The sequence below is a fragment of the Rhopalosiphum maidis genome, chromosome 2 (assembly GCF_003676215.2).
Source record: "Rhopalosiphum maidis isolate BTI-1 chromosome 2, ASM367621v3, whole genome shotgun sequence".
Lineage (NCBI taxonomy): Eukaryota > Metazoa > Arthropoda > Insecta > Hemiptera > Aphididae > Rhopalosiphum > Rhopalosiphum maidis.
The window spans coordinates 22,738,152-22,763,357 of NC_040878.1; the positions used below are offsets into that span (position 1 = coordinate 22,738,152).

The 25,206-nt window shown below is 24.4% G+C and overlaps 1 protein-coding gene across 5 annotated transcripts in view; it reads right to left on the reverse strand.

Annotated features, from left to right (window-relative positions):
* Nucleotides 1-1,673: 1,673 nt before the first annotated feature.
* Nucleotides 1,674-25,206, reverse strand: part of LOC113551151 (calcitonin gene-related peptide type 1 receptor) — a 140,883-nt gene continuing 117,350 nt past the window's right edge. For 4 of the 5 annotated variants that reach the window (XM_026953203.1, XM_026953204.1, XM_026953202.1 and 1 more), the window contains exons 8-11: nucleotides 22,730-23,030; nucleotides 17,264-17,305; nucleotides 16,259-16,348; nucleotides 1,674-1,908 (exon numbers count right to left, since the gene is read on the reverse strand). In XM_026953203.1, the coding sequence (XP_026809004.1) occupies nucleotides 1,861-1,908; nucleotides 16,259-16,348; nucleotides 17,264-17,305; nucleotides 22,730-23,030 (481 nt within the window). In that variant the 3' untranslated portion in view covers nucleotides 1,674-1,860. The remainder of the gene's footprint in view (nucleotides 1,909-16,258; nucleotides 16,349-17,263; nucleotides 17,306-22,729; nucleotides 23,031-25,206) is intronic. The other variant, XM_026953207.1, reaches the window with a different exon arrangement.

The window sequence follows — 25,206 nt, forward strand, 5'->3', positions numbered from 1 at the left end:
AAGTTATAATTACTATAAGTTATTGTGCGAAATTTAAACTTGTTTAAAATAAATAACTATAACACCAATAAATTTTTATTTAAATATTTGTTTCATATTATTTAAATTTAGCTAATAATTTATGTGAGAAGAATTTACGAACGTGAAGTAGTTTGTTTGCGTGTTTACATATTTCAGGGTATCTACATTCCACATAATTATCATACGTATAAATGAATATTCAAATTTAGATTCATTGCAAATAATTGAATTTTTTTAAGCCACCGCTGTGTAAGTTTATGTTGATAACTTGGGGAATTATTATATACACATAACTATTTATGTTTATTAAATTATAATATTAAAATTAAAATTCATTAAATTACTATTTCTCTCATCATATAATATTACGTTAATTTATACTATACAATTAATAAATTCATGAATAATTACTTACTCATGTACTGCCATCTATACCACGCAGACAAGAGTTTCCAATCAGTAACAATAAAACCATATTGCTATATGGTTCAATGTTATTTTAAAATGTATTGTATTATAATAAATTTTTAAAAACAAATGTGCGTCGGTTAAAATAACTTTCATATTTTATTTTTGTTAAAAAAACAACTATTTATTGTGCATAGAATATATACATGATTTGAGAAAAACGAATTTAAATTTATAAATTTAATTTATTTTATGTACATTTCCTTTATGTGTTTTTTTTGTGTTAACTGAAGAATTATGTTCCTATATTCATTAGCTGTAACCTATAAAAATTTACTATAATCCAATGGCTTATATAATACCGTAGTGATGAACCTAATTGATTACTAATTGCTTATTATTATGTGTACTCACCACAATATATTTTAATTTATGAACTTTTTATTCACACAAGTTTAATATTTACCAAAGAATAAGATAGTATATATACAGTTATATTGTAGATGTAATTTTCAGGGGTCCTATTAGAGTACTGAATTATAATTATCTTCACATAACAATCGTTTCATAAATTATATTTGTTTATATTGTTTATTTGATAGATGGTACCCAAGTGAAAAGAAGTCAAAATGTATTAATAATTACTCGGGTAAAGTGTCTTTATTTAAACATACTATCCTATGTAAATACGATCCAGAGTGCATATATTTTACAATTATCATTAATTAGAAACTTTTTAACGTAACATTTTGTTTATAGCCAAAATAAATTAACTTTAATGTTTAAAGTAATAAAACTTACACTGATTCAATAACTGAAATTTAGTATTACCTTCGAAATTAGAATCTAATTTGATTTTCTTTCGAAAATTTATGATTTTAGAACTGTATATTTATGTTTATTTTAATAAAATAGAGTTTTGAAACAAAAATAAATTATTAATAAATATTTATTCAGGTTATTGGCTATAATAATAATTATTGAAGCTTTTACAATATATTTATACATTTATTGTATAAACACGTAATTATTATTTATATGAATAATAATATTAAATAACTCAAGTTGTTAGGACAAAACGTATTTATATTGTTAATTCGCTTTATAAATAGGTATAATTTACATAATATGCATTTAAATTTAATAATGTACGTATTAAAGTAACTAATTATATGTTTTTTATAAACTACATAAATACAATATTTAACAATAACTGTACATAATAATGTTATAATGGATAATAATTAAAAATGTAAATAGAATCATAATTATACGTAACATTAATTATGAACTCACAAATAAGTTTATTATTGTGTTGTAAATGGAAACTCCGTAAGTGCCAGATTAGTACAAACATACAATTTATTATATATTTAAAAAAATTGTTCAATATTCCGTTGAAAAATGACGTTTTATGACCACATCTCGCCTTTAAACTTTATCTTCGTTATCGCCGGGACCTGCGGTTGATCTTACAAACTGTAACATATAATTCATATTAATTTATCTTATTTTCGATGCAAAGCAATTCCTAGAAAAGTCAGTGTTGGTGTTCATTGGTATGTAACAATTTACAGTAATGTTATTTATGAATGTCAACAGGTTATTTATGACAAAGATAGGTATCTGGTTTTTTTTCAAATATTTGTGTAATAAAAATATGCTGAAGATACGTATCAGATGAGATCAAAATCTACTTTTAGTGTCTTATGAAACTTAAGAAAATGTATGAATTAGAATTAAATACAATAAATTAAAAATGAATGTTTCAAATGATTTTTGAGTCAACCGTTTATTAAATTAATTTTACTAATGAAGTAATATTACACATTTTTTTATAATATAAAAATGGAACTTTGAAAATTATAAAATAATATGTATTACTGTCTAAAAACTAACTTGACTAATTGTTTTTATTTTTGATAAATTAACCTTAAGTTGTAGTTGAATTAAAACACACAGCATAATAAGCAGATTATATTTTAATTTTATATCATAATTAAGCTAAATTTTATTTATAAAGCTAAACTATATTGTATATACAACACATTATTTAAAATTATTTCCAATCTACGAAATGTAAGTGTAAATTATTTTATTATTTATTAATACTATGATAAAAATAACAAAACCTAATTACACTATCAATACTATTGTAAATGTAAGTTCACTTAATTGAATATGTAAGTATATAAATCACTACATCATAAGAATATAATATCATGATATCAACTACTGCAGTGCGCTTGCTGCTATAATATATATATTATTATGATAAAACTAACAACATAAACGTAGACGCATATGCACAATTGATGTCTATGTTCGTATATACGAGTATATTGCATGTAGGTAAAATATATATTATTTCTTTTTATTATTATGCGTTTGAACATGCAAAGAAAATATAAACTATACAATAACGATCCATGCGAATAATACAAATAATATAAATAATATATTATAATACACGCAAGGATGGAGATATAATCCAATGGGAGATATGAATACGTAGTTGGACAGACGTATAGTTAACATATAAGGACTAAAATAAGAATTTCGTTGACCCTAACATACTTTTTTTTTATTTATCATGTGATCATACCGATGTATTGCTATCTTACCGTGTTAAAAATCGTTGGTGAACAGTGTGGTCAACACGCCTAACAGTGAAATGTTCATAAATTTGCATAAAAAGTTGATTCGTCATATTGATTAATATTTAATACGCTTATTTTCTAGCATATATATGATATGGATACACTATAGGTATAACTATCCCATTAATATAACTTTAAATGTGTTTAAAATCAATAGTTTTTGAGAAATTTTACAAGATTTTGCACAGACTAGTATAAACAGTTTTAATTTTAATGGACAAATTACAAAAAAAAAACTCATGTTATTTTATTTCCATGATTCGTGTGGTTTTTCAATATTTGACCACGTAAATTACAATTTTAATAACTGAATATTGGTAGGTATTGATTATTTTCGTTTTGTCGGTAATCGATTTTGGATCACTATTAAAATTACCTCAACCGTTTAAAGTTTAATAAATCAGTTAATGGTTTATTAATTAAACCAATTTTATCAAATATTTGCTTTTTCAGCGTGGCAGCGTCAAAAGTTTAATTTTATATTTTGGCTTGATTGAAAGAATAATACCAGTGATGTTGAACGTGTCTTAATGTCAAATGTACAGAAACTGGGTATAAGAATGGGATAGTTCGAAGGTACTATTTAAGTGATATATGATTTTGTTGAAAAGTAACGTTGTAGCAAATAATAAAATTACTATCAACGACTTACATAATTTATAATAATTAATTTATATACATGATGTAATTTTTGACTAATATTATATTTTACAAAATTAATAAATAATATTTTTTAATGTTTATAATAAAAAAGTATAAGAGAACAACGATTTTATGGTAGACAGTTTTAGTAGTAAACACTGATATACACGTAACTTTATACTCTCAATTATTAAAAGCTTTTATTTGATAACAACAATTTTTTAATTTACTTTTTTTAGGAAGTTCTTCAAAGTAGAAACGCTTTTAGAAAACAAATTCGATGAAAAGGATATTAAATATTAGTAGTATACTGCCAGAACCAAAAGACTTAAAACTTTTAAGAGTTAAAATCATTGATAATACCAGAACAATTTCAACTATACTCTCCCTGTGTAAGAATTAAAGAAAAGTTTTTGTTAGCTGATAGTTCTCAAGAAATTGAAAAGATTTTAATTTTTGAACGTCCAATTGCCCGTGAAATTTTAGGGAACTCCAACGCATGGTATGTGGATAGAACTTTTAAAGTAACGCCTTTATTATTTGTCCAATTATATGTTATAGTAGCTGAAAGTTAACGTGAAGTGCATCAACTAATTTATGCATTACTTCCAAACAAAATGTTAAAACCTCACGACAATTTTTACATAATACTAAAAAGCTTGTAACCTGATCTCAATCATAGTTTCGTTTCCTGTGATTTGGAACTTATTCTTTTGAAATCTATTAAAATCCAAATATAATCGTTTTTGTTATTATTTCCATTTAAGTAAAAATGGCATTTATTCATATTGACAATTATTTCCCAACATTTTTACTACTACGGACCACTTCGATAATATTTTATAGGCTGCAGACCATCTCAATTTTAAGATAACTAGTGATATCTTTTTATGCTTATATTTACAAGAATATTTAAAATCAATAAAAAATTATGCATTTTGATTGCAACACTGATTTAAACAAAGTAGTTTACAAAGTGTACTGAATAATTGCCCTGTAATTTTTAAATTCCTGTGATTTCTAGTATTTTTTAATGATTAATGTATGAATACCTACTTTATACTCGTAGATTACAAATAGTATGTATAATAATGCTAATATATTTGAAAATGAATTTTCTATCATCAAAAAAGCACTGTGCAAATAATATGATTGAGCACGATAGTTGATTGTACGGCGTATTATATAGGCTAAATAGGTACATTTGTGTTACGAAGAATAACATGTGGGTAGCCAGTAAGTATTTATAAAATAGGCGGTCATATTGTGTAGTATTGTACTCATTGTATTAAATACATATTATTATTTTTCCTATGTTATAACATTTCTTGTTTTGCAATAATATATTATAATTTTATAATACTATTTAAAATAATATAAGTTAAGTTTTAATTAAATTTGACTTGAATCATAGGTAAAAAAGGTTTAATATCGTCACTTTGAGTACAATTAATAGTGCATTAATCACCAGTTGGATTGTTTTATAAAATATATTTGCAAAATTAGATGGTTATATAAAAGTGAAATCAAGTATATTGATTTTTGTTTCTTTTGAACATAACGGTCGTGCAAGAATAATAGACTAATAAATTTGTTTTATCCGATTATTAATATAAATCAATCATTATATTTAATAAAAACTAAACAACCGTGTTTAATGAAAATATATCATGAAAAGACAAATATATTTTTTAATATTTTAATTGGATATATTATTTAAAAAAAATTATTTATTGAATTATATTTGAAATAAAATTATTAATTGAATTAGCGTTTTGTTTATGTTTAAATCTTAAATAAAAAATGAATTGTTCAAAACGAAGAAATATGTGTTATAATAAAAATATATTACTAAGTACAAACTATAAATTATCTTATTTTTGTATCAGCATAAACAAAAACAAATGTCGATACCTAGTAAATGTTTTTAAGTAAAATAAATTGAACTATAAATAAGAAACTATTTTCTGAAGACGTTATAAGTTATGAACAATTGAAAGTATCTAGAACATCAAATTGAAGTTATTACTGAATATCAACTAAAGTGTTCGAATGATATATGTATGCACAACAAACTTAGTTGAACTTTCTCAACAGTGTAAGAATAATAAATTAAACAAAAACTCAAATCAAATGGTAACTTAAAATCATTTAATTGAATATAAAACCAACTGCATTCTCTTTAAATATTGAATGTTATCAAAACCTTTCAGTATAGAATACATAAGACCAAGGTGAAGTTTTAATTGTTTTTTTATTTATTTAACACGAAGTAAATAAAATATTGGCAATAACTAATACACGGTTATCTTAGGTTATTAAACTAATATCGATTAAGGAAATAATATGAAAATCACAAAGCTTGCATACGTCAAATAGCTTCACGAAAAATACAATGTATATAATATAAAAATTTAATATTATATCACAGACATCAAACCACTTTGTGATTTCGTAGACATGGAGACAATAATTAAGTTAAATCGTCTACAAAATATACTATTTTAATATAAACGGCTACTTCAACAAAGCGGCAGAGAATAATATATAGTTTCCAATTTTACAATATTACACTGATCACTGATGAAAAAATCACAATATAATTAATTAAATGACTCAACGCTATTCATTATAATAACATTGTAAAACAAGAAAAAAACATATGAAATAAACAAATACAAGTTGTTTTAATCATATGTTTCCGTTTTATAATTATCAAATCGTTAGTAAAATTATGTAAACTATGATATGTTGTTAAATTCATAGTCTCTATTGTCAAAAAAAATGTTTAATATTTTAAATTACATTTTTCGCAAGAAATTACGCTAAAACATAAAAATTGAAGTTTTTTTTTTGCTGCAAAATGTGATGACAGATATACAAAAAAAAAAATTCCATTGTAGAATCAATACATTTGCCACTCAGCTCAGAATATAAAATGGATTTAATATAGTTCATACTTCATTTTAACATAATTTCTACATTTATTAATGAAATAAAAATTATTTCTAGTGAGAAAAGCTAATGATTGTACTCATAAGTTAATAATTAATTATGTTTTTAATAAATCTCGATAGTTATGGTTAAAATTAAGAGTATTATATTAAAACGTAAATTTAAAAATAAATGACAGAATTATCAAGTTTTAAATTACTAATTGAATCTTTTCTCAAGTTTGAATTCACAATTCGTATGTTATTAAATATGAGTTGAAATATTGAATTTATTAAGGGATAAATAGTAAACAATAATTAATATAATATTTATTCAAAAAGCAATTATTGAAACTGGTCATTTTCAAGGGTGAAAGATAATAATTGGCTTCGCAACGTTATCAAGTATAAGGGTTGAAAGTTGTGTCCAAAGGTAATTTGGATTCAATGGACAAAGAAATAATGCTCTTAAAGTTCACTAAGATGGTTACAATTTAATAGTGTTTCTATTTAATTTCGATGCTCCCACTAAACAAACTTTATTATGAATATTAGCAAGTGTTTCGGCAAATGTATTTATGGATGTAGTTGACACGGAAACGTAATGCAATACAAAATTAGAGAGCACGTTTAGCGACAAACATTAAAAATTATGATGTTTCAAACTTAACATACTTATCAATAAACATCATACACTTATATTTACATAGGTAATAAATAAATGATAAGTATTATATTGTATATTAATAATTATTAAATGCGATTGGTTTTACATTTTTCATGTAAAAATCTATTTTATTTTGGAAAGCTGTGAGCAAACATAATTCACTATTATTCATAATCATTATAATTTATTTTACTTACATAGTATATTTTTTATTTAAAATATTTAATTTATATTAAGTTTTCTTTTTAATTTTCAAAGATTTTTTGGTTTTCTAAAAGCATACGAAAAAGATTAAAAGAAAGTTTTGGTAGTGAGTTTCAAGCCCTTGTTATTAGTTTTAATTAATTCCAAACATCTAAAAACATAAGTTGTCCAAAGATATTTATACATAAAAATGTTATGTACATACAATGTTTTTAATGTAGGGTAATAGATTCATTGTGTTCTTAAAGAACATTATCACGTCAATAAATTATACAATACCAAATATATCGTTTAAACACGATTTTATCGATTGATACTGAAGCTAAAAAGTTAAACGAAACTAAATTTATTAAAATCGCTATAATTTTAAATGTATATAGCAAAAATAGTCAACATTTTAATTTTACAAATTCACCCGATATAATGTATTTAGATATTAATTATAAAAGTAATAGTTTATTTTTTTAACTTTTTTATTTTGATGACATTTATTTTGACACTTTCTGACTTCCTATAAAATTCTGAATATAACGATTAATTTTCATTATATTTTAGGAAATTATTGTTTTGTTTGTATTTGTAATTCTTCTAAAAGTCTTATTTTAAATTTATAAATTATTACTATGTATAAAAAAACCAATGAGAGTACTATTAATATTCAAGTTATTATATTGTTGTATTCATAATCAACCAACATTGTGGATAAAACAGCGGAGTAACATAATAACTATGTATATAGCTGAAAAATGCGAGAATAAAATATAATTTGTTATAATACAAAGATAAGAATTCTGGACAAATAATGAGTTCAAACAGAAAATATGTCTTTTATAGTATAATGGAATGGAATCAAAAATATTTAGAGTTATACAAAAGTCAAAAACAGTTTAAATACATTTTATATGAAAATAAAAACTTTAACTTTTATTGGATGAAATGACTGGCATTTTATTATAAGTCAATTTTAAATAATATGTAGTTTTGTAGTCCTAACTTCTATTGTTGTATTTTGTATCTATATTATTAAACCTCTAATTAGCGTTATTCGTTTTTAATTACCACAGATTGTACATTCTTAGAGAACTTATTTTAAATTCATTGAGAAATTGAATACGCATATTTAGCATTTGAAAAGGAAAAAATGCTGTCAATACTGAAATAGACAGAAAAATATTATAGATAGTTATTGCGTGCAAATAATATTATATATTTTATTTTAAATAATACGTTCATACCTAATATATTATAGTTACAGTGTGTTTCCTTTTAAATATAACACGAAATATTTCAGTCCAGTCAACTCGTATTGATATGGGGCTTATGGGAGGCGATTGGGAATATCTAAATACACATTTATCGATGATTTAAAATTTGTAAATATTTCAGTGTGCGCATACGCAATACAACTTAGCCGTGTGATTTGGAGTATTTTTTCACTCATAATATGTTTTTAGACATGATATATATTATTTTTAAGACTTTATTTGATTTTAAATATATGTTTACCTTGAATTTTGTTTTATGCACTAAGAATAGTGTAAACAAATTGACACAACACTTGTAATTTCTATATTGTTATGTATTTAAAAAATGAATTAATACCCATATCCATCTTACAAATTGTTTAAAATGAGTTCCATCATTCTCCATGCATGAATGCAAATGACGCATTACTTCCATTTGGGTAGCCATTTAAAATAGATTTTCTTTGAATTTCTGTACATTAATTTACAATTTTATGTTTCAATTACGGGGAATCGCACGGAAATTTGTAAAATAATAGGAAAATCGTCATGATTTTAATTAAAACATTGACTCGTTGTTGTTTAGTCGATTTCGATCTTAAACCCATGTTTAAGAGATCAAAATGACTAAAAAAATTCTATTTATCCGGATTTGGCATTGAAAATACCTGTTGCTATTTAAATAGCATACGTATTATGTATGCGCACACTAAAATATATTCAAATTTAAAATGGTCATAAAATGTGTATTTAGGTATTTCCTATCTTCTCCTGAAAACCCCATATTTATCAGAGATCACTTTGCTGAAATATTTCGTGTTACTTTTAAAATTTACCAGAATAAAATGACAATTAATTTTTAAAAGGTTGTGGTTTATAGTGGTAATATTTAAAGTGTGCCTGGTAAAATGTTTACGTAAACACGATTAAGATACTTTGGTAATTAGTCATGAACACATTAGCAAGAACTTTGTATTAAGAAATTTAACTTTTGTTAATTAAATTATTTTCAACATCAGTATTTATTATTTATTATTAGTCAAATAAAAATATGATTTTAAGTGTGTGACTATACTGTGTTATTCTTGCTTTTATAATATTTTATTTAATACTATTATAACGCATTATAATTTCTACATATTTAACATTATTATTATTATTACTAAGTACTTTTTAGTTACAAATTTATATTATTCTATATTTTTAATAATTATAAAAAATGTGTAGGTAGCGGGGCTTTAATGTTTTACATGGCATGTAAGGGATATTTTACAATTTATTTGTAGGTTTTCCTTTTTTTGGATTCTTAGTTTTAACCTTTACTGAGCTGTCAATTAATTTAATATAACATCCAAAAGTAGCATTCGACATTATTTTTGTTTCACTATAAAAGAAAGTCGTTGATTTCAATTTATTCTATGACACCTGCCGTTACCTATTGTTTATTTTTAAATAGACAACTGAATATATTATATAACAGTAAGATAGTTAAGCTTGGTCAGTAATAATATTTTTTAAATGTCAAGTATGAAAAAAATGTCATCAATTTAGTGAACTAGATTATATAATTATTAATTAAGTTTGGATTAAATTAAATGTTCAATAATATATTATTTTATATATACGTATATGTACGACTTTAAATTAAAAAAACAATTTTAAAGAATTTATGTAGCATCTATAATAGGTATACTTCTAATCGTTAAAAACACAATACTTTTAAATTTATATTATTTATAATTGCATGTATTTGTTTGATACCATGCTGAAATTATTATTCTAAATAATTATGTGTGCATCATTTAAAATTAGTAAAAATGAATCAATGTAATTTTAATCAGCATAATCTATAATGCCACAAAAATTAATATTATTTTTAGAAAGATTCTTAAAATGTTGATGAACATATTGGTTTTACAGTGATATTTAAGTATGGGTGTGTCTGTATTTTAGTAAAACAAATTGAATATATGATGGAATTTGTATTTTTTAAGTTAAAAATTGTTCTGTTCTTATTAAAATAATCAGCAAAAATAATACTGCTGAAAAATAGGAATTTTTACACAACAATAAAAGTTTTCGAAAAATTTGGTTTTATTTATTTTTTGTTATTAATAAAAACTTAAAAACTGTAAATACTTGAAATTTGATTAAATTAAGTTAAAATTGTCATTTTTTAGTCATTACTTTATACTTTATAACTTCAATAATATAATAATAATAATAATAATAATATGCTCTTTTTAAACTGTTTACAGAAACTTCTAAACTGTTTTTAGTTTTTGTTTAAAAAGAATCATATAGTTTAATATACAGTTTCTAATAAGTTTTTAGAAATTCCAAAGTATTGATAATATATCACAGTGAAAATTTTCCTTTTATTCGTTTGAAGTTAGAATTTTTTCAAAATTTGAGATAAATATGACATTTAACAAATTATTTTATATTTAAAAATTGATACAATAATGTTTAAATTTAATACTTAATGCTTGAACATTTCTAACGAGATTTCTCATAAATATTTTAGTTGCTATAGTTAAAATAAACATTTTATCGTTTAACCTAATTAATTTTTAATGAGCGTTTGAAGTTTAAATGTTATTGAAATTGGGTAGTTAAACGATTTCTCCTTTAAGTGAATTTTATTATCTTCTCGTAATTTAATAGATATTAATTGTAGACACTTTCTTTCGTGCTTATGTATAAGCATTATTATTTTTTTTATAAGCAATACAATTTTCAAAATATTAAAATACATTTAAAGCAATTTATTCCATAACTTCCATTACATATATGGTGCATTGGTATTGATTTATAAGCTAATATTAAGTATAAAGGATGTTATATTAAAAAAATTAAACAAATAACGTGTGCAATGATTTTTAAAACAATAAATTTAATTATAGCATTATAGATTACCAACAATACTATATTATAAAACATCCTCAAAAATAAAAGCTAAAAGATTGCTGCTGCTCAGAATTGTTTTTTATATTACGCAAAAGTTTACCATTCGAGAAAATTTTTAACACATCTATTGAAGTGACCTACTTAATGATGAAGTAAACTCAAAACTTAAGGCGCAGTAGAGCGACACTCAGTTGTTTATGCATGGTCCTAACATAATGAAGCAAACAATTTTCATTAGAAAAAAAAATATATTAAAAAAAAACACAAAAGTAATGAATATGTTTCCATAAATAAGCTTAGTTTCGAGACGTGTCAATTGCTTCATATTGACATATTTTATAGTATTTGTCGATTTATCGGGTAAGGAAGATAAAGCACAAAAGTTAGTTTTGACCAATACTTCCAAATAACTACATTTTTCTGTTCACTGATATTGCTTTACAAACGTAATTACTAGTGAAATTGGAATCGTGAGATGGTTTCGGTAAAAGTTCTGTTATAGAAGATGTGTTTCCTAAAATTGTAAGATTTAAACTATTAATCAACTGTGCACTGACATTTATTTAATGTTTATAGTAAGAAAATAACTTTTGTGAGGTAATGTGTTATAATATTTTATCGAGATATGAAATAATACACGATTTGTGTGTTGTATATGATATCTAAAAATATTTAAAGATAATTTTATATCTTTTCCGGTCAATGATACCATATTATAATATATTTGAACTGCGTTGCTTTTAACAATTCGACAATGTGCATTCTTGTGTTTTGTTGGATTTTATTTCAATTATTTCCAATTAATATTTAAAAACGTGCTGTACCTTGTAACATTTTATACATTTGTTTTTAAAACAATGCGTCCATGTCCAATATCGTTGACCACTATGGTTCTATACATAACACATCGTATATTTCAATAATCGTGTGTGTTGTTTTGCCTTTAAAAGCTTCCGATAACATGTTTAACTACTGATCACCGGCATGTTGATTAAATGCCATTATTTATAAATACGCTTTAGTCGCAACAGTATATTATAATGTTAGATAATTAGGCGAAATGGAAAATCGCAGTAAAAGTATAATGCTGATAAAATCCAAAATAACTAATTAACTAGGTCTATAAAAAAATGGGGATTAAATAATTGTACACCTATACTATAATGTAATTGAAGATGAAACACAAATTATTCACCTTTTTAAAAGATATATCAATTTACTGAGATAATACTGCAAAAAAAAAAAATAAATCAGTTAATCATTTTAAATAACGTATGTATAACATAATTTGCATTTGATAAAATAATTCTAAGCGTATTTAAATAAAAACTTCAATTGTTGTTGTTATTTTTTTTCCTATCAATCGTTTACGAATGAATTGTATTTTTTATATTGCGATTACACGGAAGCATCTAGCGCAGTTCGTAGTGCCAAAAATATTTAGAAACTATGTATATCATACGCAGATAAAAGTGATACTGACTAGTTTGAAAAAAACACAATGATCTCCATTGTAATAGGAATATGAAATTATTCTATAAAACTCAGTAAACAATAAGAACTTTAAGAACAATAAATTAACAGTACATTTTAAAACGCCTGTAGAAAATAATAATGACAATACTAAAAACAAAAATTAGATTAGTTCCATACTAATGATTTCAATAGGTACTTTAAGTTTTGATCTTCATTTATAGCATATAGTGTAACTTCTGAATAGTATTTGATAAATTCACATTTTTTATTTATAAAAAGGTAAAAATTAAATTAATGTTTTACGTATGTTGTGCATTATATTATATTAAAATCCACGGTTACTAAACAGTAACTAGTAACTAAAAAATATAATTTATTAACCTATCAACAAAAATGTAAATTAACTTAAGTTGAATAAAAAACTTTAATTTAACACATGTTTCACAGTTCTTTCTAATTTCCCTAAAATTTTAGAGAATATTTAAATAATTAACGTATCTAAATATTTTTAGTCAAATACCTAATTTATAACATTACAAATTTTTAGAGAAAGTGACTATAATATTATATTATATAGTACCTATGATAAATTTAAAAAAATAATGCTTAAAATAACAAAAATATAGTTTTAAACTATCCATAATGTGTATACACGGCTGAAGATATTACCATTCATGTAAAAGCATAATAATATCACCTCCCATACCATAATAACGAGAGACTTGCTAAGTATCACATAAAATAGTTGAACACAAAAATGAAAATCCAAAATATCTGTTATACATAGAGTAACCATAAGAGTTACCGATTTACGGAAACTAACTGTAATTTAATCGACAAATTAAAGGTCGGATAAAAAAAAAACAAAAAGAAACTATCTTATAAATTCCGAGTAAAATCTACAAATTATCAATGTAGAATGACAAAAACGGTTATCCACTAAACAAAAAATATAAAATATGTGACAAATATAGAATCAAAAAATATGAACATGAAATGCCACTAAATAAAAATAACTTTACACAGATGATAAATATAAACCTGAAGAAACGAGGATATAAATCAAGACATCGATATACACTTAATAAAAAAATATGTCACGTTAGACCTCCACTATTGCTTTTTAAATTTTAGAAATAAATGCTTCCAGCATACAAAAGCTGCGTATAAAATGCTCATTCTAACAGAATATATTATTATTATATAAATTACGTCTTACAAATATATAGCATATATTCGTTCGGAATAAAACATCATAGAAAAATCTCAGAAATAATTTTAAAACAAATAAATTAGGTAGTAAATTAATAATGAGCTATATTAATATTAATAATAATAAAAAAATAAATGTTTTAATAAAAAAAAAAGTAAAGTAAGTATTTAATTATTGTAAAATATATATTGATATTATTCTTAATAACGTAAACCATTAAATTGGTAGTTCAATAAATTCACTGTAAACCATAATGTTATATTAAAATTGCCGACAAAATACCGTAGCACACACATGGTAAAATAATTATTAAAGAGCATTCCTGTATCATTATGATATTATGATAGTTAAGAAGAAAAAATGCTGTATTTTACGTAAGTACGGTGACGTGGTTCAGGTAATCCGAAGTATACATGTAAATTTAAGCCCTCGTCCGTAATCCGAACACGGTCTTATCGACCAAAAATGCCCTACAACCATTGAATGCATACGGCAATCTCAAATAATCTCCACGTGCAATTTTAGTACTTGCCATCTACAAGAAGCCGCTTTCATATAAAATAAAAACACATATATGGTATATATCCATAAATAGTTACAACTTCTGATTATTTCGATCCAATAAAATATGTATATATATATATAGGTATTTTGTGTATGTAATTTTTATTCGATATGTGCGCTGCGTAGTATTATATTATAATAATTTGTTATAAATTTTTCGATATACTCATAACGATATATAAACATATTAAATATAAGTATAATGTATAGACAAGTAGAATGATTTTATAACTAGGTTAAAACATTATTTATTTTATAAAAATATGTTTTTTATTTTAAAAATATATCTTCGTGGTAATGTATTAGTTTTAATAGTATTCATAAAAATTACGTGGTACAAAACTACAAAATGACACAAATTCACGTACGATAATAATTTTTTTTCATTTTTTTCCGTTTAGTGAATAAATTTGTATCGTATATGTATTGGGCTGTTATTCTTATTAAATCATAAAAAAACTTTTTTATAGAATAAAATAACCGCACAGAGTTTATTATAAAAATATAAAACCACTAAATAGTAAATACTTTGAAAATACTTTTAAAATATCTTCTTGTTTTCCGAGTAAGTTAAACGATTTGGGACAGAAAAGGTTAATATTTTGTTTTCATACCTAGGTAAAAGGATATTAAGTTTTTGATAATAGAACAAATTACCATACTGTTATTGACATACATGAAGTGTACCAAATCGTCAAATTCATATTTAACTAAGCCCCTGGAAAATTTAAAAATACATATAATACAAAGTATTATATAAAGTACATATATCCACGGGTAGAAAAAGAAAACTATATCGATTTAGTCGCTTTAAACTACTGTAAGCGATTTTGAAACGTTACCGACGTCCGTGGTCTGGTGCAGCGGGACCGGATACCGGAGATGAATCGGTGGAAAAACGCCAAAGCACTCGTGATCGACCGGCACAGAGTGCCTACATAATATTATGTGATATCTATAAAACATCGGTTAACTGGTCAGCGAAAACCGATGAGAATGCTAACAGCTGCCGGCCGGTCGGAAAATTCTCCCGAGACCCCATGCACAGTACACAGGAAGTAATCTGGCCAGTCACCGTAATACTCGAGGGTCGAGGGTTGGGTATTTGCGTTATTATGGACTTGTCAAAGGTCACGTTCGAAAACCGTTACCGTGGTAAAACCGATGAAATGTCCACCGGAGCAGGGCCCAGTGACCTAAGAGACACTTCACATAATTTCGATTGCGATCGTCGGATGACGCGCGGCGTATCAAATTATGCAGGTAGCGATGGTTATGTGGTGCGTGCAACGTGCAAATAGTAAACAGTGGCTAACCTGACGTACCGAGACCGTTGTTGCTGTGTACGAGTTTGCCCTCGTCCGGAAAAACATGAATTGCCATCGTCTCTTGATTTGGGCTACAACCTGTGGAGAAAAATCAACATACGACATGACATAGTATCTCAAGTGTACTCGGGGGCCACCGCGGAAACATCTGGATCAGCGGGCGCAATTAAGGGATCCCCGAATCTGGAACTCCCCCCCCCCCCGACAATCGAAACCGTATTTGAAATTTTTTCATCCAAGACGTGATAAATTGTGTAAGGTAATAATTTGAATCTAAAAACATAATATCTAACAACAATATAATATTATATAAATATCAAGAACTAGACTGAGAACAATTTCGATTGCGTTGTTCCGTCAAAAAGTGTCATTGGCTTAAGTGCAATAGCATTTGGACGAAAGAATCGTAACGATTACAAACAAAATATTGTATGGACTAGTATACGGATTAACAAAAATGACTGTGCATGTTTCCCCCGAATTTCGTAAAAACATACCACCATAGGTATCTAATATTTATACTTTTAAAGTCACGGACATTAAAATAGGTTCTACGATTATGATTATGATTTATGACCTTAATGTTTAATTTATAACTATGGTATACATATATGCATTTAAAAATTATTCACAAGTTCCAAGACGTGTAATCCACGCTTACGATGTGTATTGTGCACTTCGAATACATAGGTATTCATTACATTTCACTCGGATCGAAACAAACGTGTGTTTTGTAATAAATCATTCTTATTTTCTTACATGAAATATTTCTTGTGCAATTAGATTTAAGCCGCAACAAAACACACGGTTCAACAATAATGTGACACGTTAAAACTTTGTTTGAACATTATATATAAGCATGTGTTTTTAAAGAAAAAACTTTTTTTTTTAAAACAGAATGTTTTTTATATTGGTAATTTCTTTACCCAGAATCTTTTTTCTAACTATTTTCAATTTTGCGTCTTATATAATATAATTGTCAAATTTACATACCTCTCCGTTGAGAAAGCAAAATAATGTTGCTACACAAAGTCCCTGAAAAAAATAATAAAAATAATTTGTGATCACAAAAACGTTTTAAAATGTGAGAAAAAATTATCATACCTAAAAAATATTTAAAAACCGGAATATTAACAACAAAATAAATCTACAAATAAAATATTACAGTTCAATATTACCATTTGTGTCAAGTGTATTGTGTACTTATATGCGTTATTAAAATATTACTTAGTATACAATTGTGATCAAGTGTATTGATTATTGGATTATTGTTAATCATAGAAAATATTATAATATTATATTATTTAAGTATGATAAACATTTTATTTGTATTTATTATATGTCAATATTTTAATACTTGATTTAATATTTATATATATATATATATATATATATAAGAAGATATTTTGCTAAATATTACCAATTTATGTCTGGATATAATTAAGTTAAATCCTTAATAAATTATACTATTTTTTATACAAAATAATGGATCGCGTGTTGAAGAATAATACTAATAAGAATAATTTATGTACTTCATATAATGTGTTTTTATTAGAATTATTCAAATAAAAAATTAAAGATTTTTTTTTATCAAATAATTCCTAAAGAGAAATTAAATAAATAAACCAAAGTAGTAAACATTTTTTTTAAATATTACATAAAAAGTATACTTCAATTAGAATAAAACCATTTTATCTAATATTATATTTCTTAAAATAGTATAACATAATACGTTTACAACTTATAAATATTTTTTTATATCTTATACCTAAGATTTTATTTAACAATGTGATTTTTAATTGTGGTTGGATTATTTTAAACCAAAACAAAGGTATGATAATCAGACCTTACTACCAAACATAAAATTAACAAACTAAACATGTACATAATAACTACCTAGTTTTTATGGTATCGTTATAGTTTTAATTTTTAGTTATTCTATATAATATATTATAGCAAGATATTATCATACATCACTAATAACCAAGCATAATTATTTCAAATTAAATATTATATGCTCTTTGATGTACTTATGATGTTTCTTGTAAAGTGTTCCCTTAGGCAAATAATAACATAAATACCTACGTTCATTTACTACTACAGTACAACGCAACGATCAAATTCCACTAAAAACTATATATTATTGAAATATTTAAAATTATTAATAATTAGTAACTAAATTTAAACATTTCATTTCAAATAAAATTTACTCTAAATTTTAATTTATAAGAACATCAAAACATTTAATTGTGCTTAATAATTGGGATAACTATTAATAATTATTATATATCTGTACAAATAAAAATATTACTTGGTAATTGGTATTAAAATATTAAATGTAGTTTATAACATATTGATTGGTGTTTGAAAACAATTAATTTGCCCTTATTGAAGAGGGGATTGTAACAAACAACGGCAGCTGTATAATTGTAATTTATTTTGTTTTGGCAGTAATTATAAAGAATATTCATACTCGATAATATTATTTTAAAATAATTATGAGTACAATTTAGCGGTAATGATCACTCAATTACGGTTTCCGAACAACTGAGGTCCGACTGTCAGTATTCAGTAATCGCCGATTACCTATACTGTATACTCTTATATTATATAATTTTATGTTAATAAAATTATTATTTCTATTAAATAAATATTATAAAAACAATTTTAAAATTATATCTTTGGTGAATATTTACGGTGTAAAAAACAACAGTCTTAATTATAATGAATATATTTTAAATTTTAATAACTGTGTTGGTGTGTGACTACTTTCGCTATATTTTGTAATTATTATTTTTTTCAGTAATATTCAGTGATTATATTATACAATTAAAAAATAATAGACTATTATGCAAATAATACATATAAAACATAATAAACCGATAAAGGTTACGGAATAACTTTTAAGATAAAAAAATCAAATACTTTCACTGTAACTTAGTAATTGCAATGTCTTATGACCCACCAATCCTAACAAATAATATTTTACTTACCTAATAATTTTATTACTACTTTTTTAATATTAAAAACATCCACAAAAAAAAAAAATATATTTAAAATCAAAAGTATTTTTTGTGCATTTCGATTATGGTGGTAACTATGGATGACCACTCCCAACAACTTTCTGCGTGTGTCACTTGTATTTGGTCTAATTATATTATATTAAATTAATATATTTCATTAAATTAAACCCAATAATGACTATTTTTCCTATCACAGTTAATCAATATGACCGTTATAAATTGTCTAGGAAGTATATAGGTACTCTAAAGTATTAAGTGATTAATCTTCTTTTTCTTTCTTTCTGACGGGGGTCGGTAAGACTTAAGTGTATGGATATCAACTGTAATTTTACGATTTTTTTCGTTTATTTTAACTAGAATAGCATCAATAAAAAACGGTCTGAACCAATATTTATGTTTCAATTTTGATGATTTAAAAATAGATGCTTAAACTAACTTAATTATTACCCAAACTAATACTATATTAATAGTTCAACGCTTTCTTTTTGTCATAATAAATTAATGGTGTATCTATACACTGAATATATATATATATATTTTAATATGATTTAAAAAAAAAAAAAACAATAAATTTTATGATGTATATTTTGAGTAAAATATTACATTTAACTACACAATTTACCTAGTAAAATAATATATTTTGGAAAACAAAACATAACAAATAAAATAAATAATGATGGTGACAATTTATCAAAATTGCTTATTGATATAATATGTATGTTAATTATAACAACCGTGTTCCCATTATTTTTTTGAGAGTATACTCTATCATCAACTATAAATATTTAATACAATAGGTATATTTTTCTTATGGTCTATAGGAGTAAAGCTGGTAAAGAGCGTGTCAATAATATGGAAAAAATTGAGATTAAGAGCATACGCAGTATACTCATAATATTGAAAAAAAATCTTGAGAGTATACGGCGTATATGTAGTATATCCTATAAGAACACCCTCGAGTATATATTTTTTCATTGGAAAAGTATATATTGACACTTTTATGGTATTATACTTAAATAAGAGTAAACAAGTTTATAATAATATATCTAATTTTATAAATTTGATACAGAGTAAGTTAATTATTATGTTTTGATTACAATTTTCCATTTTTAAAAATTTAAAAGTAAACTTTATTTTAATCAAATCGTTTATTTTAGTGCAAAATAATATATTTAACTTAATTGAATTTAATGTACAGGAAAATTAAATAATTCAATTTTATATAGAGAATGTATAATAATATTACGTATCTATACTAAAAACATTTTCGGACTTACAATTAATAATATTGTTTAGATAGAATTTTAAAGGCTACGAATGGATATTGTTTTAAAAAACCTTTGACATAAATATTTTTATACCTTGTGATTATTTCACCTTTAATATTTTTAATGGCTACTAAATAGGTCTTTGGAGAGGTATGAAATTACTTTTTATAAGACGCTAACGGTAGCAATATAATATAAAACTTAATTTTTTATATATATATATATATAAATTTTGGTATTTTCAATTCAGATTTGCATCTTGTAAGGTTTATGACATTTTTTTAAGATTCAAATTAATGTTCTATGTAAAAAAAAAAACAATATTTTCTATGTTTTTCGCTCTCATAATCTCATATTTATATTGTTTTTGTAGATACACTTTACCAAGTCAGTCGTGTAATTTGAAGGACTACTTTGAGCGTTATCTTAATTGTTCTACCTACCTATATAAAAGTCACTATAAATGTATTACCATATTTATAAAGTAGCTTTAGTCACGAATCACGATACCATTATAATAATAAAAAAATCATATTTTTCCAGTTACTTATATCATTATATAATGAGAAGTTCATATTTAAAAAAATAAAATTATCGTCATGCCAATACATCATAATAATATATTGATATTGTAACGTTAAGTATACTTTGGTTTGGTATGCTAAGGTCTGAATTCGATTTTCTAAAACTGTTTTGTTACTTATAGGGGTGAGAAGTTATAGGACTTGCATATTTTTATTTATGCCTTCTATTTATAGCTAAGTGAGCTATAAATTCGTTTCATAACCATGATAAGTTTAATTTTCAGATTTAAGATAAAATATTTTTATCTTAAGCTGAGATTTTTATAGGGAAATAATATTGTAAATTGATGAAACAACTTCTTTTGTAATATCATAATGTTATGTTTATACGGTTAATAACTACTTTGAAGATAATATTGATCTATTCACTAAAGTAGTTGAAATATAGAATATATAATATCATTAATTTAGGATAAAATAATATTCATAGTAATTGAATCTTTACAAATACTTGTTTGATAGTTCAAATTTGTCGATCAGTAGATTTAAAATTCATAAATAAATTAAAAAAAAAAAGATATAATAAAATAGTTTTTAAAGATATAAATCAGATTAAGGGTTACGAGTTTAATCATATTTATATTTTACATGTGTATGATTCGCCCGTAAAAAAATGTTGTATTCAACAATTATTATATTATTATCTCTCGTTCAAATTATTCATAAATATATGTATATATATTGATAATCAATGAGTATAGAAAAACTAGTTGCATAAAAAACATGTACCTATTTTAAAACAAAAGCTGTGCGAAGGGGAAATTTTGTTTGCTGTGTATAATTTATTATGGTCGTTTTCGGAGTACACGTTTTTTTGGCAATAATAAAACATAATTAGTTGTAACCACTACGCTTACACTATTTACCTACAGTTAACTTGAAATCGAAAACATGCATAGTATTCGAATTTCATTGTGTTGTTAGAGAATAGACCTAGAAAATCTAATAAAATACATAAAAATATTTAGTATGAAATTTCGACCATCGAAGTATAAACTTCAAAGCAGTGTCGATGTCTCAGAATATTTTTTATACCAGATTGTTAATTTAATCGGTCGATTTTCACAACTATTATTTTAACTCAAGTAAGTGTTACACCATATAATCCAATTAGGCTGCGTGACGAGTTGATTTAAGATATATAATATAGATTCAACTAATTAGGTCGGTATTATTTATTTTGATTCCCGGTTAAGTATAATAATTATATAGGTTCTTCTACTTAACAGTGATGTGAATATGCTTTATGTTTATTTTATCAATCTGTTTAATTATAACTGAGGTAAATTATCTAGATAATTTTTGTAACAAGATTTAAAATTGTATACATATATAATTACTTATTCATTTTTGTATAGCGGCATTAAATTGTCTAAACTATTGCTTATAGTCTATTTGTTCAATTATTTTTCAAGTATTTTTATTTATTTTATGTGAATATATTACGTGTGTTTTAATGTAATTATTTTTTATTCTCAGTAAGCATCTATGGGTAATCGTATTGAATACATATGTATCGACGAGTGTAAATATCGAAATTAATTTTTATCATGCCAAGTCAATTTTCATCGTCAATACACTTACTTGGAATGATGACGTGGTAGCGGACACTACTTCGTAAAACGGTTCCCAGGGATGTTGTTTGGGTGGCCGAAACGGCGTGAGTAGATAGTGGAGCCCAAGTAGTGGCAACAGCAAAAGTGTAGCTCTGAATGCCTGCAAAAGTGTTCGTGATGGCGTGCTGTTGGATAGATGGGATGGGCCGGCCTGAAGCTTCACCCACAGAACTCGGACGATGTTGCACAGGAACACCAGGTTGAGCGCCATCGACATGCACACGGGCACCACCAAAACCTCCGTAAATGGTGACTCGTTGATCCAGCACCTGTAAATGATAGGGGTGATGAAAAGGACTAGGGACATATGATCTAAAAAAACTTAAAATTAGCAATAATTTATTCTTTAAAAATTTATCATATAAATTAATAATACTAAATATATATGTATATGAATAATATTTTTTTCAAGTATTATTGTATGGTATAGGTAATACACTCCAATTCTAGTACAGATGCAAATTAGATAAAAAAAAAAAAAATATTTATTTATATGATATTATATTATAATATTTAAATATATTATTTTAGATAATAAAAAGGTTATTAATAAATCTATTATGGATAAAAACCATATGAATTCTCGAATTAAATATTGTCATTCATTTTCCATTTTATACTGTCTTAAATTTGTTATCGAATGTGCTATTTTAAAAATAAAATAAGTATTAAAGCCATAAGATTTAGTATTTGATTTGTTTACAACAATAGATCTAAAAAATGGTGGTTCAATAGAAACTTTAAAACAACAACAGTAGAATATTGACTTCAATACAATTTAAAACTAGTTATCAGCAAATACCGTTAAGTTATAAACTTGTTTATCGCACCATAACATCGTAATACCATAGTATCAAAACTTTAGTGGATAAACATAAAGATAATATACATATATATTATATATAATAATTACGATTTTCATAACAGTTTACGAAATATTTACGAAAATATCAAAAATGTCTACAATTATTTAAAAATGTATTAAGCTCAAACTTTATTTGATTGACCAAAAATTTCTCGCAGTTCATTTATATGTTTACACGCTGATTTAGGAGGAGAAACCAAAAATATATCATTATTTTTTTTTCATATGGTCAAGGAACACTTTAATCTATGTATGATAAATATGCAATTTTAATTATTATAATATTACAATAAAACATGAATTTAAATTACAAAAACAGAAACATATATAGAAATGTAGTAAATGAAAAATATTTAAAATTCCTATTTTACTAATAATTCTTGGTATTATGAAATTTAGAATTGACCTTCTCTCAAAAATACCAGTTACGCTTTCTACACTTAAGACGACTCTACAACTCTGCGGTTGCTATTGACGTGTTTCTATACTCTATACCAGCGGTTCTCAGACGCGTCGTCTTACGACGCCCTTTTGGAACTGAGTTTTTCTCATGACGCTCCTGATTTTTTTTTAAATAAAATAATGAATAGAACATTTTAAATTTATTTTTGGATAACATAACGATTATCGTTGCGACGCTCCAGCAAAGACGCCGCGGCGCACACTTTGGTAACCGCTGCCCTAAATAATTGATAATATAAATACTAAATTCATTATTTTTATAACTAATTTTAAATATTAATGTATAATTTAAACAGAATTAGTTTTCTAAAAACATGTAAACATATAATTTAAACATTCTAAACACGATTTATTATATTACGTAATAATAAATAGTTAGTATCAAATTAAAAAAAAAAAAAAACTGTTTTATAGAAGCTAATTAATAAAATAGATAGGTTTTATATTGAAATGATTATTTTTTATTTTAACGAAGCAATAAATGTATTAGTATATATTATAAGACGACGAAAATTATCTCTTTTTTAATTTTGTGTATGGTTATTATTTAACATAAACGCTTTTTCTGCAAACACTATAATAGGCAAAAAGAGTGATCATTAAATTTCATATACCACTTTTGAAAATTGAAAATCAAGACTCAATAATACTTCTTTGAACTAATAATTTATTTTCTTAATATAGCTTTAATTCAAAAACAAAATTATACACTTAATTTTCGACCATCTATAGAAAAAAAAACATCAGCAAGCACTATTTTGTACAAAGGTGTTCTTTGAATAGTTTATGGAATGTAATAATGTAACGATTACAAAAATAATAGAGCTATCTAATTTTTAACTATATATCTATAGTTATTCTGAAGAAAATTAAAAAAATGGTTAAAAGAAAAATTATAGGTTTATATATATATTTTAACATTTCATATATTAGTTTATAATTTAAAATTATCAATAAAATTTAATAATAACGTATTAATTTAATTTTTGTTATGTGTGGTTTAGTCACTGTTTAGTTGTGTCTGAAATACTAATAAATTAATAATTCTAATATTGTATACAAAGGTAACTTTAATATTGAATAACAGACCTGAATAATGAAAAATGTATGCAAATATT